The 17,863-nt window shown below is 41.5% G+C and overlaps 1 protein-coding gene across 2 annotated transcripts; it reads right to left on the reverse strand.

Moving 5' to 3' along the window:
* Positions 1–517: 517 nt before the first annotated feature.
* On the reverse strand, positions 518–17,413 carry iqck (IQ motif containing K). Of its 2 annotated transcripts, XM_063471819.1 has the most exons (10): positions 17,336–17,413; positions 17,180–17,262; positions 16,685–16,832; positions 16,484–16,581; positions 15,954–16,006; positions 15,736–15,813; positions 14,871–14,955; positions 7,989–8,100; positions 2,235–2,363; positions 518–2,141 (listed from the first exon to the last, which is right to left on the reverse strand). In XM_063471819.1, exons 1-10 carry the CDS (start codon positions 17,385–17,387, stop codon positions 2,086–2,088), a joined length of 894 nt encoding a protein of 297 aa, XP_063327889.1. In that variant the 5' UTR covers positions 17,388–17,413; the 3' UTR covers positions 518–2,085. The 2 variants fall into 2 exon arrangements, with proteins under 2 accessions (XP_063327889.1, XP_063327888.1); XM_063471818.1 differs by having other exon boundaries at positions 518–2,363.
* Positions 17,414–17,863: the final 450 nt, after the last annotated feature.

Below are 17,863 nucleotides of genomic sequence, written 5' to 3' on the forward strand. Positions count from 1 at the left end.
TGTGGAAAGCATCTGATTGGTAGCAGCTTCATTTTTTAGCATGACAATGATCCCAAACACAATGCCAGTGCAGTAAAACCATACAAATAGAAAAGCATTGTGGAACACAGTCAGTCATGTATTAGCCTCCCCAGAACAACTTTGTTGAAGCAGTGTGGGATCATCTTCACAGAGATGATTCTTCAATGTGTTGAGGAATAAAGGAGGTTTTATAAAACACTGACTTTCATGCTCACCCCTATCCTGCACAGATTTCAATAAAATCATAGAATCTACTCCCCATTTTCCCAGCAAAATATAAAGAAATGAGGGGTGGCTCAAGTCTTTTGCACAGTATTGCATTTTCATAAATGCCTACTTTGTCCTTTGATGATAAAGATGGAAATATTAGTCTGTAGTTTAACTTTGGGCTACATGTTCTGGGTATTTGTCTGTCTGACATAGGCTTCTTTAATACATTCAGTACATTCAGATCTAAGATATTTTAGTTTTTACATTTTAAATGTGTAAACAAAGTTTTAACTAACACATCAGCCTGGAATCACAACCCAGAACCAGTTGTTATCTGTCTATGCTCTGACAGCTTGATGCCGACACTACCTTCTGCTGCTGTGTGATCGGGTTTCAGTCGGGCACAGTTCTGCCAGACTTTGTGGAGCTGGCTCCTCTATCAGATGTCCCCAGAATTAAATGGGCCGTTTTATCTCCTCACCCAGTGGCAGCTGTCTTCCAGGCAACCACATACCTGCAAAGGGAGATACATGACCCTCCCCATGCCTCACTCTGAGGTGGTATGCTTCACTTGGTCAAGGAGCAGTTCATCATGAAACAGAAGATCAACCATCAGTACCCTCTCAGGTACGCTGGGTTTGTGGCGAGATGGAAAAATGCCAGGAGTGCACTTTATTCTTTCACTTTAATTGACACCCACAGTCAAGAGAAAACAGCTATAACCTGGACAGTCTTACATGAAGAAGAACTGCAGAGTCACTTGAGCAGCAGACTTTTAATTTTTGCAAATCAAATTTCATGATTTCCAAGCCTGATTCAAGATAAATGTTTGAATGCCAACAGTTAGAAAAACAAACAGCTGAAGGTGGCAGACTCAGCGGGGATGATGCAAAATGTGCGCCTATTCGACACATTAGGCAAAAGACCAAAACAGCAGTAGGAAAATACTCCTATTAAGTAAGAATAAACAAAAGTTAAATACACCTCGTACATCTACTTTTATGGCGTTATTTCGTGTCGTGTGTGTAATGAGTAGCCAAGCCATCCCATGTTTCTGTGGCAGAAATGTTAAGTGACTTACTGATTAACAGGGTTTTATTTTTTAATCTCCTCAGCTGTGTTATTATATACCTATACTTATATATATATATATATATATATATATACACATATTCCCATATGTATTGTTATACAGGGCAAACTTACTTTAACCCTTTAATGTAATAAAATAGATAGTCCGATAGTTGCCAAATACAAACCAGTGATCTAAGTGATGTTTTTCCAATTCTCTTTTATTCTCAGCTTCTCTGACATGTCATTTCCTTTCCTGATAAACAGGATATAAAGCGGTGCGCCGTGTGCCGAGCCACCTTTGACTCTGGCCTCAATTTCTGGCTTGAATGGAAATGCTATGACCTCTTTTGTGGAGTGATGTCTATTGCTAAGGAAAGAGGAAAAGACAGATCAAGGAAATATGGTTATCTTCCACTGAGCTGTCATCCAGAGGTGCGGAGAGAGAAATTATGACACCCGTTACAAGAGGTTTCACTCCTGACAGTATAATATGTGAACCGTGCTATATGGTGTTCATTGGCTGGGTGAGACTCGTGAAGGGAAGTGATCCATCAAAAAGGCAATGAAAGCAATAAACTAATTAGACACGGATCTCAGACCATAAATCCTGGCCTGGCCATATCAAATTGGTTACAGGCATCTTTTTTATTCTTTTCTTTTTTTTCTTTAAACAGGGCTTGTTTGACTGATCACTTTAGGTCAATTTGACATCAGCCTAACAGAGTTTAATAGTCTTTAAACAGCAGAAAAAAAGCTTTTACACAAGGCTAATGATTCCAGTTACCAAGTCCCACCAGGGTAGCTCAGGTTGTGAGTTCCTAGTAGCGATGGAGACCCTGCGATCAGTTTGTTGGACACAGACAGGAAATTAGTCAGAGATGTAGAGGCTACTTCTTCCTTGACGTGCAGGCTGGGTGTGAGCCACTCACCAGGCTGTGGGCTCATATGGGTGGTGGGTGTGTGGACCGCGGTGCTCTGGGGAGTGGGGGAAACCACCTGGATGGACACATTGTTTCCAGGCTGGGGGCTTTCTGGAAGATCTGTCATAGCTGAACCCACTGGAGACAAACAAGAGATGTTCGGATATGTTTTCCAGGCAAAGTATTTAAAAAAGATCCTTACAGTCTTTTAGGAATTTGACAGATTAGCTCATTTAAATAACAGGTTAAAAAATCTTGAATATGTTAGCCTTTAAAGAATTTAGCAGAATTATCTGTTCCTTGCATAAAGGTTTTAATGATATCAAGCGAGTTCTTTTCAAGTGTAGTTTTTTTAAGCAGAATAAGTTGAAAAATTATGAACAGAACACGACTGAGACAAGTGCTGACACTTTCTCACTTTCACAGCTACAACACTACTCTGGTTGCCTCTACTGTTGTTGTTGTTATCAGTCAGTAAAGAGTAACAGCTTTGACACTGTTAAAGTAAGTATATCTATGAAAAACAAAAGCCGGTATCACTTTATAGCAAATAATGCTATAAAGCATTATTAACGTATTAGTAAGGTATGTGTAGTTGCTTAATTTATCATTTATATAGCATTACTACTCTTCAGTATGCCATTTATAAACATAGATATATCATTATGACTAAAATTATGATAATTACTAGCAGTGATAGCTGTACACAGTGTAACAGTAACAGATGGATAAACACATCTGTATTTATAAATGTCAAACTAAGGAGGACTAATGATATATAAATGATGAATTAAGCACTTGCTAAAACCTTACTAATGCCTAATAGTATGACATTATTATAAAGTGCTACCCAAGAGGCTGTCATGGATTGCAAGTTACGGTATCGTTTGCCCCTCACTCCAACCGGTCGTGGCAGATGGCCGCCCCTCCCTGAGCCTGGTTCTGCTGGAGGTTTCTTCCTGTTAAAAGGGAATTTTTCCTTCCCACTGTCACCAAAGAGCTTGCACATAGAGGATCATATGATTGTTGGGGTTTTCTCTGTAGTATTATTGTAGGGTCTACCTTACAATATAAAGTGCTTTGAGGTGACACTGTGATTCGGTGCTGTATAAATAAAATGGAATTGAATTGAACTGCTTTATTTACAAGCTAATTATTGAAAAAGTGTGATGGAATTGTGGTTTTGGGAAACAAAAAATATGTTTGCTTTTTTTTAAGATTTCAAAGTGCATCCAAATATGCAGTGATGGAGCCCTTCAGTATTTTTTTTTTTTGTTTTGTTTTATCATCTGAGAATCATTTCCCTGATTCAGATCCCATGACTTATCTTTTAAAAAGCTGTAGTTTGGCGTGGCGGGTGAAGAAAATCTAAAACAACAAAACAAAACAAAACAAAACAAGGGAGAATGCCAAAGCAATTAACAGATTTCTGTTGCTACTTCATTTCATGTTGATCTATTCAAAACAATGTCGCTAACCACGTGATGTCACAAGCTGTTTTAACAGGGCTTAAAATGACGGTAAACAAGCACCAGTCAAGGACAGTCGAGGTGATTCATGAACTGCTGAGAGCTGCACCTGTCTAGTGCGATGTGACCTTTTGACATATCAGTGTGCGCCTGCTCTTTGCTCTTTGCCTCATTGTTTTTCTCTCCATCTCTGACTAATTCTGATTTCAGACTATGAAGCGGCAGAGGAGGTATTGTACGCCAGCTTTCTCGGGTCAAATGAGATGAGCGCAGCTGTTGTGGGACTTAAAGAATGAGCGTACAGTTGGGAGGGGAGCTTCCCTAAATAATTTCTCGCTCTCTTTTTAACTCTGCCAGTGCACCAAGCATGGGTCATTTATGTGTCACAGTGCAGGAAGGCGACTTCTATAACATCCAAAAAACAAAAACAGAAGAAGCCGGCAAACAAACTGCAACTTCTGTCTCTTTCTCTTTCTTGTTCTCTCCTATTTTCATCCATTGTAGACTCAGTTGAAGAGGTTGGAAAATGGTTTCCATGCAGGGCGACAGTCTGGACAGACGCTCATGCACTCTCTTACGCATGCACACCCATCCCCAGGCCCCCAGCTAGAATGTCAGGTCAGCAGTAGCAGCAGCGGCGGCGGTTAGCAGTGGCAGTGTGGCATGGCTGTCACACGCCTGTGGAAGAATGTTCGTCGGCCGCAGAGAGCGCCTTTGTTGTGTGGAATGCGTCTGTGGAAACAACCTGTGCTCATGATGCCACCGTTCTTTGTTTCTGAGCGTCAAAAACTGAAACTCTACCACGACTAGCGTTATCAGAGGGTGCGTGTGTTTATCATGACACACCGCCACACCCCCGTCAGATGGGCTGAAGCACGCCTCAGTGTATGAATGCTCCTGTATCTGGGTTAAATGCAAAGAGCAGAATAGATTAAATATAGATGTAATTGCTTCTTGAGGGTTTCTTTTTTTAAAGCTATTTTCATATATTATTATCATTACTATCATATATTATTATTTTACAAAGCTGTCGTCTGGCGGCTATTTTTATCCTCCCATCTATAAAAAGTTCACCACAAAGCGCAGTAAATTATCAGGCAATTACACAGATTAGAGCACCAAACACAGTAAAATGTAGAGATTGTAATTATTTATGGATTCATTCAAGAAGACAATTCCCAGTATTGCTCCAAACAGTGTGATGTTGACACACATCCATCCCTATTTATTTGTGGGTAGAAGATGAGTGTTGCCTCGTTGAATATATCAGTTCCCTAAGGGGGAGACAATGCGACAATATTACTGTTGAGCTGTCTGTTGTAAGCACGGTGTAATCAGATTTCTTTCCCTCTGTGTCATTAGTCCTATTGTGCATGTAGGAGTTGCACCTTCTGTATCCTTATTATCAAAATGTTTGAAATCATTTATGTGGACCCGCTGGAAAAGTAGACAGCTGCAACAATGCAAAGTAGAGAGAAGCTTCATTTAGTCATCTTTTGTTCTTTGCCATGTGTTTTGATTTTTCTGTCCACTTGCTAACTCGTTGTGATGCACCATGACGGTACAGCGTTCCAACAGCCGTGTGGAAAAATAAATACAATGTCCCTAAAAAAGACCAAGAATCTACCCCCGCTAGCTGCACAAAGACAGGCAACCATTCGCACACTTTCAATCAGGAAGCACCAATTAACCTAACTGCACTAAGTGTGTATGTCTTTGAGTGCGGGAAGAAGCTGGAGTACCCAGAGATAACCCACAAAGACACAGGCAGAACATGCAACTCTGCATGCAACACCCCAGCCAGATTGTAGATTCAAACCAAGAACCTTTTTGCTGTGAGGCTAGAATTCTGATCATTGTGCCACCATTGCTGCTCTACTGTTTGATGCCTATATTCAAAAAAATGTGACTTGATTTGCATTTCTAGTAACTTCTGGAATCAGCAGGGGCAGGATGCACCTAAAGGTGTTTTTAGCTATGCTCACATGCTGAAGAAGATGAAGCGAGGACAGCAAAAGCTACACATGGATGATGGTGCATTTAGTGGTCTGCCCCCAGTTGTTTGTAAGAAAGGTCTGGGTCTGCACTGCAGGCAGGCCGTGTTTCTTCTACTACAGTGCTGACACAGTGCTGTAATAGAGGCAGTATGTGGTTTGGCATTGTTTTTTCTGAAATATGCAATGGGAGAATGTGTTGCTCTAAAGCCTGTATATACCTTTTAGTATTGATGGTGCCTTTCCAAATGTGCCAGCTGCCAATTCCATACACACTGATGGACCCCCATGCCATCAGAGATGCAGGTTTTTGAACTTAGCACTGGTCTTAAGCCAGGTGGTCCCTCTCATCTTTAGTTCACGGGATGCGCTGTCCATGTTCCAAAATAAATGTCCAATTTCAGTTTGTCTGACCACAGAGAAGTTTTCCATTTTTTCTCAGTCCATTTTAAATGAGCTTTGGTCCAAAGAAGACAGCAGCATTGCTGGGTCATGTTCATATATGGCTTCTTTTTTCGATGATGGAGCTTTAACATTTCTTTCATGTCCATCACAGAATCATGCCTGTTTTTAATGCCTGGGTGACCTGAAGATCACAGGCATCCAATGCTGGTTTTCAGTCTTGTCCCTTGTACACAGGGACAAGACAAGATTCAGAGATTTCTCTAGATTCTCTGAATCTTGTCATGATTATATGTACTATATATCATAGATATTCAAAATCTTTACAATTTTACATTTTGGAACATTATTCAAAAATTTGTCCACAATTTGTAGAAGCAGTTTTCTGCAGACTGGTGAACCTCTGCCCATCTTTACTTCTGAGAACCTCTGCCTCTCTAATATGTTCTTTTTAGACCCACTCCTGTTACTGACCTGCTGCCAGTTAACCTAATTAGTTGCAAAATGTTCCTCCAGCTGTTTTTGTTTAGCACCGCTTACTTTTCCAGTCTTTTTTCCCCAACATCGCCAGTTTTTTAAGATGTGTTGCTGTCATGAAATTCAAAATGAGCTAAGATTTTTCTTAAAATGGTACATGTTATACCTCATAGGAATGTTAGTAGGTTACTCTGCGACCATCCTGACATTTCAGTCTATGTCCTGTCAAAAAAATACAGCATTAAAATTTGAAATAAACACTCGACCATATCATCTATTTAAAATTACTTTTTGATAAAGGAGTTGTTGTTTGAGTCCACTGTATACTCAGTTTGTTTTGGTATCAAATTGGGTATCTGTATTGGTATTGTGGCAGCCTCATTGGTGACTTTATCAGTGAATTCAGCTCAGTATGCTAATTTGTACAGAGCACAAAGATGATAAGAATTTCATTACATTAGTCAACGGTATCAAGGGTATGGTGATGTCAGAAGAACAAAGTTGGAGGTTCTCCAAAGTTCTTTGGCTTCTTATGAAGCCCCCACATAAAATCCTGTATGTGTGCTTTTTTTATGTTCTTTATTAAAAATAAATAAAAATTTAGCTGAACTTTGCAACAGTCTTGTTTTTTTTTCCTCTGCAAGCCTACTTGGATTTAAGAAAGTGCTTGTACAGTGTACCACTCTGTTTTTATGCAAGCTTCCAAAGATAACGTATAGTCATCATCCTTTAACTCTAATGCTTGTCAGTCACAGTGGACATGGGTCTGCATTCTCAGCTGCTCTTCCCTGTCCTTCATATGTGCACAGTGCACACACAGACACACACACTCGCCACAGGCAAAGACGTACACATCACTTTACCCTCGTCTCAGACTTCATCCCCTTCATCTCTACACTCTGTTACTCCACTCTTTCCACACATGAACACCCCCCCCCCCCCGCCCCCCCCCAATCCTCTGCCGTCGCTGTCACACAAGCGTAGCCTGAGCCCTCAAGACATTTTCTTTCTCTTTTTCATTTGCAATCTTCTCTCTCACTTACTTACTTTCTCCCCATGTCTGCTTCTCTTTCTCCGTCACTGCCCTCATTCTCTCTGTGTGTCACCGCTCCCAGAATCCTCATCTTTCAGCTTTAAAAATCAAAGCCCCGTTGGCGTGAATATCTCTGCAGCCGTTTATATGTGTGAAACTCTATTTGTGCACAGGCTGACACACCGCACTGTATGCGTATTTATTTCTGTAAACCTGAATATTGTATGGACTGATTTCTATGCAGTCTAGTACCTTTGTATGAATATCAGCAGCTTTTGTCAGGCACTGAAGAGAATTTGATAGTAGTAGATATAATGCTACTAGCAAGCCTGAGGGCTGGCATTCAGTGATATCATGTGAGTGTGTGTGTAAGTGTATGTGGGCTTACCTCGTCTCTCTTGTTTCGCCCAGAACTGCTTGACAGTTTTGCCAATGTCACGGGTCTCTCTCAGTTTTTTCTGCCACTGGCGCATCTCCTGAACATCTGGCTGTGCCCTGATCTATAACAATCACAGGACATGTGCAAAGGGAGCACATGCATAAATTCACATGAGCAAACATCATCAATAACTTAATTGAGCCACAAGCTAATCAGTGTTAGTAAGCTGTTAGGACTGTTGAAAGAAGGTTATTTAGAAAGTCTGTTACAGTATATGCTTTAGTTACTAACATTCAGAACATTTCCAGGGAGGGTTAAGTAAATAAATGTTCTTTTTAAATGATTATTTCATTTATTATTGGAAAAAAATATACAAACCTACCTGAACTTTTGTGAAAAGGTCACTCCTTAAACTAGTTGTGCCACACTTGGCAGCAAGAACTACAGTCACACTTTTGCGATAACTGGCAAAGAGTCTTTTTCACTGTGGAGGAATTTTGGCCCACTTTTCTTTACGGAATTGTTTTAATTCAGCCAAATTGGAGGGTTTTCGAGCATGAACGGCCTGTTTAAGGTCATGCCAAAGCATCTCAATCAGATTCAACTCTGGACGTTGACTAGGCCACTCCGGACAGTCTACTTCAGGATTTTCTGGTACAGAGCAGAATTCATGGCTCCATCAATTGTGCCAAGACCTGCTTATGTAAGCCATTTGGTCAGATCTCCATGCAAATATGTGGTCCAGTAATACTGATTGCACTGTGGTTGAAACACATACTGCAACTTATACTCTTGCCTACACCATGCTGCAAAAATAAGTGAAAACAATAAGCCAAGCAAGTGATAAAATCCTATTTCCTATTTTAAATTAAATTAATTCATTTTAATGCATTTTAAAACATTAGGCCTTACTATGAGATTAATGAAGAGCTTCTAAGGATTCACAGGAACCCTGATTCAGCCTAATCCAGGCTGTATGAATTATGCTTCTGTTCTTGGATGAAACTACTGCAGCTGTTGTGTTTGGTTTTGTGTGTGTGTGTGTGTGTGTGTGTGTGTGTGTGTGTGTGTGTGTGTGTGTGTGTGTGTGTGGGCTGCAGGACTTCCTGAAAGATTACCGTGCAAGTTTGATGTTGCAAATGTGAATAAAATATCTGTAAAGGGCTTCACCTCCTGTTCCCATTTATTCCTCCTCCTTTCTTCTATTCTTCTCCCACTAACTAGTCCTCCTACTCCTCCTTTTTCTTTCCTCTATGCTCTTTGTACTCAACTATCTCTGACAGGCTTCTTTCTTCCCTGGGTGGTAGATCTCTCCTCAGATACTGTCTTTCATACTAACACATTACTCTCCCTTGATTCCCCAACACATCAGTATTTCTTCCCTCTCCATCCACTTCTCTTCACTCTGAATTCTCTCCCACCTCTCTTCTCACCAGTCTCCTTTCACCCGGCTCCATTCAACCCCAACTTTCTCCTAAGTGCCTGGTTATGTGGCAACAAAAGTGTTGCTATTGTACAAAAGTGGGTCTGTTATATAAGCCTGGTGATAGGTTTAGGAATGGGTAAGACTAGAGCGCTCCAATAGTTCATTCACGGGGTGTCACAGTGCTGCAGCAGCCTCTCTGCTGATGGGAGCAAACCATAGAAATGGAAATGAGGGGTGAGGGTCAGAGGGAGGCGAGGGGGTGGGGGTGGGGGGTGGTTAAGTCTGTTGTGTTTGCTCACCATCGCTTGTGTGCTTTATTTGTGTCTGTGTGCCATTTCTTCTCTGTCACTCTTCACTGATGTCCTCCATAAATCTTGTATTCTCCCTTTCTGCTTCTGATGCTGTCAGCTTCTCCGAAATGATGGAAATGGAGCAAAAATCAAAGTCAGTTCTTGGAAAGCTGACTTTATGAATACACAAGCTTTCTGCAGGATGCTGACAGCTTGTGTATGACAGCAGGAGACAAAGGGCTGAGTTGTGCGTGTGTGTGTGTGCCTGAGTTTTCTGAAGCCTGTCTGTGTGCATCAGCACAGCTGATTTGCAGGGCTAAGTTATTTTGACCCTGGGCACGAAGCCTGGTTAAGAATTTTGACGTTTTATTTGTACTGCGTGTTAGAATATATGCATCTCAACTTCATCATTTTTCACAGTTATTTATACTCATTTGAATTCTTAGTGAAACTTTGCTAACGCATTATCTTCTTGATATAATCATACGTGCTGATGCACTGCTCACGTGGCAGAGTCTGGTTTTGTGTGCACGTGACTCAGTCCTCTCATGCTGTATGTTTGCATGAAGGCTGGGATTAGAGTGATTAGAAAAATTACCGAGACACTGCAAGGGCCACTGTTATCACACACCACATTATCCACAATTGCATACAACATTATGGTGTGCACTCACACGTTGCAGTCTCGCAACTCAGCCTTTCAAGCTGCATTCCTTTTCAGTGTAAAGCTGACTGTGAGACTGAGCTCCTCACCCGGTCTCACACCAAACAGCAGCAACACAATGGCTTCTGTTCGGAGGAAGTAGCTGCAAGTGCATAAAGACACAGCCACAGTCTGCTTTATCTGCCCTTCACACTCCACCCATCCATCATCTTTGTGTTCACCACAGCTTCCTTCAAGGCTTAACCAGCCCAGTGACCTGCGGCCTGTATTCATGCCCCTGTAGACTGAGTCACAATAAGCAGTTGCACTGCCACCCTACTGTCCTAAAGGTAAAAAATATTTACATTTAAATAAGAACTAAGACAAATGTAGGCACAGATAAATGCACAAGTGAAAATATGGTCCTCATATTGAGACATCAGCCCATTTACAGGAGGGTAAGCAAGGACCAAGCCTGAGACATATCTTCTGCATGAGTGTCACTGCACGTGGCACATCAAATTGACTTAACAGGGAACCACATTTAAAACCATTCATCTATCGCTGCCCTTGGACCATTGAACTGGAATCATAGACCTACTTCTACTGTTGACTATGCAGTACTCTGGGGAGGGGCAAATGTGTGTGTGTGTGTGTGTGTGTGTGTGTGTGTGTGTGTGTGTGTGTGTGTGTGTGTGTGTGTGCGTGCGTGTGTGCGCATATATGTGTGTGTTTCTTTCAACCAGCTCTATTCGTTTATGTCAGGAGGAATACAACTCAGCACTTGCAGTGCCCCATTTCTTAATAATATCTGGACCTGCAGTACAAGAAGGAAGGAAACGTCTATTAAAAGGCCTATGAGAAAGAAAGCCGATGAAACCCAAGATTTTTGCTATTCTATTGAATTAATTCTACTTATGTGGTGCCAATTTACAACAACAGTCACCTCAAAGCACTTTGCATAGAAATGTCAAGACCCAAGAGAGAAAGAGAGAGAAAACACTTTTGAAAAGTAGCACTCCATTTTCACAAGCAGAGACCTCAGGCAGAACCAGGCTCAGGAAGTGGCAGCCATCGACCGCGACCAGCTGCCGGCTGGGGATAGAGGTGACAGATAGGAGAGGAAAAGTAGAATAGGAAAAATGACACATTCTGGGAGCAGACAAAAATCAATGCACGAGGAATGTAAAAAAGGGAGTATCAGTGAGAAAAAAGATGTACGAGCCTTTTAAAAAAGTTTTTAAGATGACAACCACCCATGCTGCATGTGTTCACACTCTGCATACGGAGTTAGCATCGGCTAAAACAGTGTTGACACATGCACAAGAAAGAAAGTTTTTCACTGTTTGGTTGCAAAGTTGTATAAAGCCTACTATATGTCATATATGTGGTACAGTGTACACACTGCATAATGACACCAACGCTGTCTTGGACCGGACAAAGCTAGAAGTATTCTGGCTGGTTGCAGCTAGCTAACTAACTGCCTTACATCACCCTTGACTAGAAAACATCAAGTTTACTTTTTACATTTTAGGCATTCTAAGTGTCACGAAACCAGATTTATCCAGGAGGTGCTCATTGGGTAACAGGATAAGACTGACAATTGAATGCCAATGAATGCCGAATTTCACGGTCAGCTCTGGTCAACGCTTGTCACATCTGGTTTCACAACAAAAAAAATCATGACAGTGAAAACACTTAGAAGTTTCAAAATAGGACAGGTGATGTCACGGTAGCTACATCCTTGTTTTATACTGTGTGTGGTTGTATCAGACTTTTCATCTACCAAACTCTCCAGTGGAAATCAACTGATGGTATTTGTTTCAAGTTTTCACTACAGAAAAAGGACCCTCCCCCAAAAAACTGACTTAGGTTTGATTTTTTTTTTTTTTTACAGTCAGATAAAAGGTGCGCTGCAGCTGAGATAAGGCCAGCCACATAAATAAATCTGCAACTGGAGCCAGTGGAAATGGCAATGATGATGATAAAGGGCAAAGCTACCAGACCACAACCCACTAATATTGACAGTCTAATTGCAATGGGAATTTATTACACAACAGCCACACTACTCTAGCTCAGCTGACTTGAATAATCCTGAGAAGTCTTAGTGATCAGAGGAGACTGTGTGTGTGTGTGTGTGTGTGTCCATGCTTGCACATCAGTGTGCATTAGAGTAGCAGGCATGGATGAATGGATTATAGTTAGGTTAAGGTACACGGTGTAAAGAAGATTATATAATATGTTTAGACCTAGGAGCTCTTAACAGTTATACGTGAGTGAAACAAAAGACAAACGCACTGTCTGGGTCATGAGTTTGCATCTGTGTCTATGTGTGTTTGTGTGTGTGTGTCTGTGTGCACTCCAGCACTGCTCTGCTTCAGCCCTCAGCGTTTTGATGAAAGAGATTAATAATGGAGGGATAAAATTCCACTCTACAAAAATACTCTCATGCCCCTTCCTAGTCTTCAGTCTGTCTGTCTTTCTTACCAGAACACACACTCACTCACTCACGCACACACGCACACACACACACACACACACCCTCTGCAGTCAGCCAGTCAGTGCTGCGTCAAGCTGGTTATATAACAGCCGAGGGTGTAAGTGTGAGGGGGGGAATGGGGTGCGTGTGGAGGCAGATGGGGGTGAAGTGAACAGAGTGCACTGATCTTATACTGACTATATATTACAGGAAAATCCCACAATCCTATTATACTCTAATAAACTATCCTCAAGCACATAAAATCAGACAGAGAGGCAGATTTGAGTGAAACACTCCTTGGAATTCTTTACTTAGAAATGAGATTTGTGAACTACGACATCTTGATTGCACGCTGGTGTAAGAATAATTCTGTAATAGTTATGTTTAATGATCCCAGTAGAAGTTTAACAAGACACTGGTGCTTTACAGTTCACTCGGTTTGTGCTGATGTGCTCGTCCCTCCTCTGCTGCCCACTCCGCTGTTAACTGCAGTTTTTCTCAAGTAAAGGTGAGAGCAGTCGAAACACACTACAGTGCCTGTCAGGACCAAACAAAAATTCTGCTCCGCTCCATGTAGCCTAAATAAGTCATGATCCTAGAGGCGTCTTCCAAGAGGCCAACGCTCAGCTGCAGACCCTGATTGTGCTACATCTCTCTCCCTTTTCCCACCCCCTAGAAGAACTGCATCTTCCTACTCTGACACCACTTTGCAACATCAGCTCGCCTCTTTCCTCCCGTTTGCCATCCATGCGAAAGTGTTCCAAACATAGACCAACCATCATCCTTCCTCATAATCCTCCCATTCCCTCTCTCTGTCTCTACCCACTGTCTCTCTCTCTCTTTCCCTGAATCCCTTGGGGTGTTCAGCTGCAGTCCTATCAGTGGCCCTGCTGAACCTCTTATTTCAGGGTAAACATACAGCGAGGAGTGACAGACAGCTGGCTCACTGCTGCCACCACATGTGGGCAGAGATCAATTATATTTTGTTGTTCATGGAGAAAAAAAAGGCAAATAAGAGGGAATGCTGCCCTCTGCTGGTGCCCCAGCAGTCCACGACACACATTCCATCCATCTTTTTTATGCCCGCATCCACACTTTTATCTTCAGGCCCACATGTGCAAGCACATTTTCAAATCATTCAAATGTAATGCAATTGTGCACGTCGGTGCAGCTGGCCTCTTTTCCTCTCAGTGGTTTGTGCAGCCACACTAAGGCTGAATCCTCCCACAAGCACTTTGGATAAGAAATGCACAAAAGAAGAGGTTCTGTTGAGACAAACAAAACATGACCCTTGCTCATCCTTACACCACAGGAGCTGGTGTTTATCTGTGTGTGTGTGTGTGTGTGTGTGTGTGTGTGTGTGTGTGTGTGTGTGTGTGTGTGTGTGTGTGTGTGTGTGTGTGTGTGTGTGTGTGAGGGAGAAAGAGCGACAGAGAGAGATGCTGCTGTTTGCCTCTGGAAGTGTCTGTGCATATCTATTTATATCACAGCACACAGTGCTTCAGACCACAACACCCACACAGGAGGGAATTAAAGCCTGGCATCACTGATGACATAATCAAGCTGCTGAATGAAACTGCAGCCCCTGTGGAAGAGGGGGCTCTTTAAGGGGATGGGATTATACAACAAGACTGACAACAACAAGACTGTTGGCCGATGCACGCTTAGCGGGCGCCTATTGTAGCCTAACAGACACGCACACACACAGGGTCGCTGTGTTCTTGTGGGATGATTGCCGGACTCCTACACACTTTCTTCTTCAAAATGTTATCTTATGTCCACACTGTGAATTCTTTGATGAGTTTGTGAAGTTGGTCAAGCAGGCAAAGCTAAAGTTGTGTGTCAGTGAAATGTAAAATGCATCCAAGACTATGCAACGCAACCTCTTCATTCCATTAAACGTCCCTCGTTTCTTAAAGTTTAGGTTTCCTGTTTATTTTATCACACTTTTGGTGCTTTTCAGACCTGTCATTCTGCAAACCCCAGCCCTTTTGTAAATGGTGGGACAGAAAGCCTGTAAACAGCATTCAGCTTCCAGTCATGTCCAACATACCTTGTATCCTCTCCAGAAAGCCTGGATGAGCAGAGCAGCCTCGCACTCAGTGAGCCGCAGAAACAGAGGAGTGGGAGGCCTGGGACTGGAGGATGGAAGGAAATGGAAAAGAAAGAGTGATGAGACAAGGAAGGAGAGTGTGCATGGAGTTTGTGTGTGTGTGTGTGTGTGTGTGTGTGTGTGTGTGTGTGTGTGTGTGTGTGTGTGTGTGTGTGTGTGTGTGTGTGGTCATAGCTTATAGTTGCTTTGTGCTATAAACCAGAGATGTCAAACACATTTTACATCGTGGGCCAATTACATCCCACTTTGATTTTAAAGTGGGCCAAACCAGTGAAACGTGGTGTAGTAAGATTGGCCATGGGGGAGCTCTTTATCATGCTGCAAAACTTTGGAAGATAGAATTAAAAGTCCTAAATTTATGCTCACCTTTACATTTTCTAGAATTGCCCATTGGGCCAGATTGGAGTCTTTGGAGGGCTGATTCTGGCCTTCGGGCCTTATGTTGGACACCTCTGCTACAGACACTGGATTAAAAACTGTACACTGTATGTTTTTGTACAATAACTTCAGTACATGTTATGAAAATTTTACGTTCATATCAGACTAACATTTTCAATTATAGGCCATCGAAGTACCAGGAGGTGGGTTAATAATAATTAATAAACACATCCATCATTCAACATCTAACTAACAAATACTAAAACTAAGAATATTCCCTTGAAATTTTTATTCTATTTTAGTTAGTTTTTCAACTTCTAGCATTTTTATTTTATTCTCGTTTACTAAAATGTTTTTTCACACCCAGTTTTAGTTTCGTTTTTGTTAGCTATAATAACCATGATGTGCAAACTGAAGAGATACTCACTGCATCCCAAGCCAGTCCTTGACAAAGGGGATGTCATGAAAGCTCACTGGTTCCTGTCCACTCCTGCGAGGGTTATGGCTGAGGAAGGATGAAAAACGTGAAACATGCAGTGTTTCACATACACAGCACTTTCAATGTGACATCAGAGAGAATCTATGTAGTGAGGTGAGGGTAGTACTACAGAGTGCAGAGTGAGGTGTGTGTAGGAGGACTCTTACTTGTAGAGCCACTCAGTCAGAAAGTCACATGGGTTAAACGATGTTATTTTCCTCTGAAATAAAAAAGAGACTGCCCTACATTTAGCATCTCCCTTGACTATAAAGCACAACTATTTCAGCAGCAAAATGTACAAGAGTTAAAACAACAAAGCTCCCATTCTGGTGTCTGTCAGCACTGAATTGTTTTTTTAGAGCCCTCTACTGGTTAATTATTCCTGTACAGCATTTAAATTTATCAGACTACCACCCAAGGTTCATGGCACAGATGCACTAAAGTAATTACTGTTAAATATTAAAATATTATTGTTGTTATCCGTGAACTTTCAAATTTACCATTTTCCTAAAGAAAAGCAGAAAAAACAATAAAATGAATTATTAGCTTTTGATTAAGATGTCAAATTATGGTTATTTACTTCCTGAACAGAAAAAAAAATATTTTAGTGGTTGATTTTTATCCTTGATTAATTTCTGATTTCTCAGAGAAGTCTAATTTTAGGATTACAATTGATTTTTATTAAAGACACTTAGACCTTAAAGCAGCCATTTTTCTGGGCTTCTCTTAGCAAAGCCTCCAGTCCAGGTACCAACACTGGAAACACTTTCTTCTCCAAGAAACGCGTGACAGGATCTGACACAAGCACAACATTTTAAAGACAGAGAATTATAATGATGGCAAATATGTATTAATACTTACAGTTTCACATTACAGGGAGAGCAGCTATGTATCTTACTTTCAGGGACTTGGGGGAAAAGTGTAGTTTCAGCAGTTGGGGGGCGATTCTGCCGTGAAGGATGAGGTCCTTCTAATGCAGAGTATCCAGGGAGAGCACAGCAAACATCGGGCTCAAAGTCTCTGAGAAGATCATCATCCACAAGTACCTAACCAAAGCAATCATTCAACTTTCATGAACAATTTAGACTTCAAAAATAGTTTAAAAAAAATAATGTATTTTATAGTTTTCTGTTATAAGCCATATAAAAATGGAGGAGCTATTTTGCACTTCAAGTAATATTTTGGAACCCCCCCGCCCAACAGTTAGGTTCACATTTTGTCTCAGGGCAGCTGTAATTTACACATCACATGTATGTGTTAGTGTTTTGTGCATGACGGAGAATGCATTTGAAGACCCAGCTGGCCCAGTTATCTCAAACAAGGCTGACACAGGATCCAGATTAAATCCCACAGATTTGTATTTGCACACATCACCTCGTCTGTGTGTACTTACGCTGTGCCGGGAGAGCTGGGTGCTCACAGAGCTGGCCTCTGTCCACGCAGGGCTGGGACCGCTGTGATGTTCGGCCTCAAACTCTACAAAGACACAGTGAACACGTGAACTTTTGTTTTTCTGTTTCACCACAGGGTCAAACAGATAACGCAGTACCTTCACACATTTTCTGCAAAAATGATTTCTTAGTAGACATGATCTCTTCCATTATGTGTGTTAACTCAAGCGGTTGCCATGGAGGCACCGGTAGGTGTGCTCACGTGACTTCCGGTGTAAACAAGTCCGAAATAGCGCTTCAGTAATCGATGAAAATATACTGAAACGATGCAATGCATATAAAATAAACCGAGTCGGGGAGGGGGGTTCGCCCTAAAAATGCTACTGCTACTTTTGTGGTCCTTATATCTTTGTTTTAAACTTTAAGCTGTTGCAAAATTAGGAAAAGGACTTCTAGGTTTCATGTAACCACTGGAGGGCAGCAGATAACTACCCACTTGTATCGATCATATAACTCTTAGACAGATTAATGATAGGAGTTAAGGAGAAATAATCCTATAAAGGCGTATTTACCTAACAATACTGCGAGACTCAGAAAGAAATAGCTCAGCAAAGACACACTGAATAATGGCAGTCACTAAAGAGTATGCCGTGTTTTTGAGTTTGTTGTTTCCTAACAATAATAAA

The sequence above is a fragment of the Pelmatolapia mariae genome, linkage group LG4 (genome assembly GCF_036321145.2).
Source record: "Pelmatolapia mariae isolate MD_Pm_ZW linkage group LG4, Pm_UMD_F_2, whole genome shotgun sequence".
Lineage (NCBI taxonomy): Eukaryota > Metazoa > Chordata > Actinopteri > Cichliformes > Cichlidae > Pelmatolapia > Pelmatolapia mariae.

Excerpts from the sequence above, each read along its gene's own strand:
- iqck (XM_063471818.1), bottom strand. The coding sequence starts at position 17,387 with ATGGAAGAGATCATGTCTACTAAGAAATCATTTTTGCAGAAAATGTGT. Across the intron at positions 16,582-16,684 it reads TTTCCCCCAAGTCCCTGAAA|ATCCTGTCACGCGTTTCTTG; the intron begins GTAAGATACATA and ends TGCTTGTGTCAG. Across the intron at positions 8,101-14,870 it reads CTTTCTGGAGAGGATACAAG|ATCAGGGCACAGCCAGATGT; the intron begins GTATGTTGGACA and ends TGATTGTTATAG.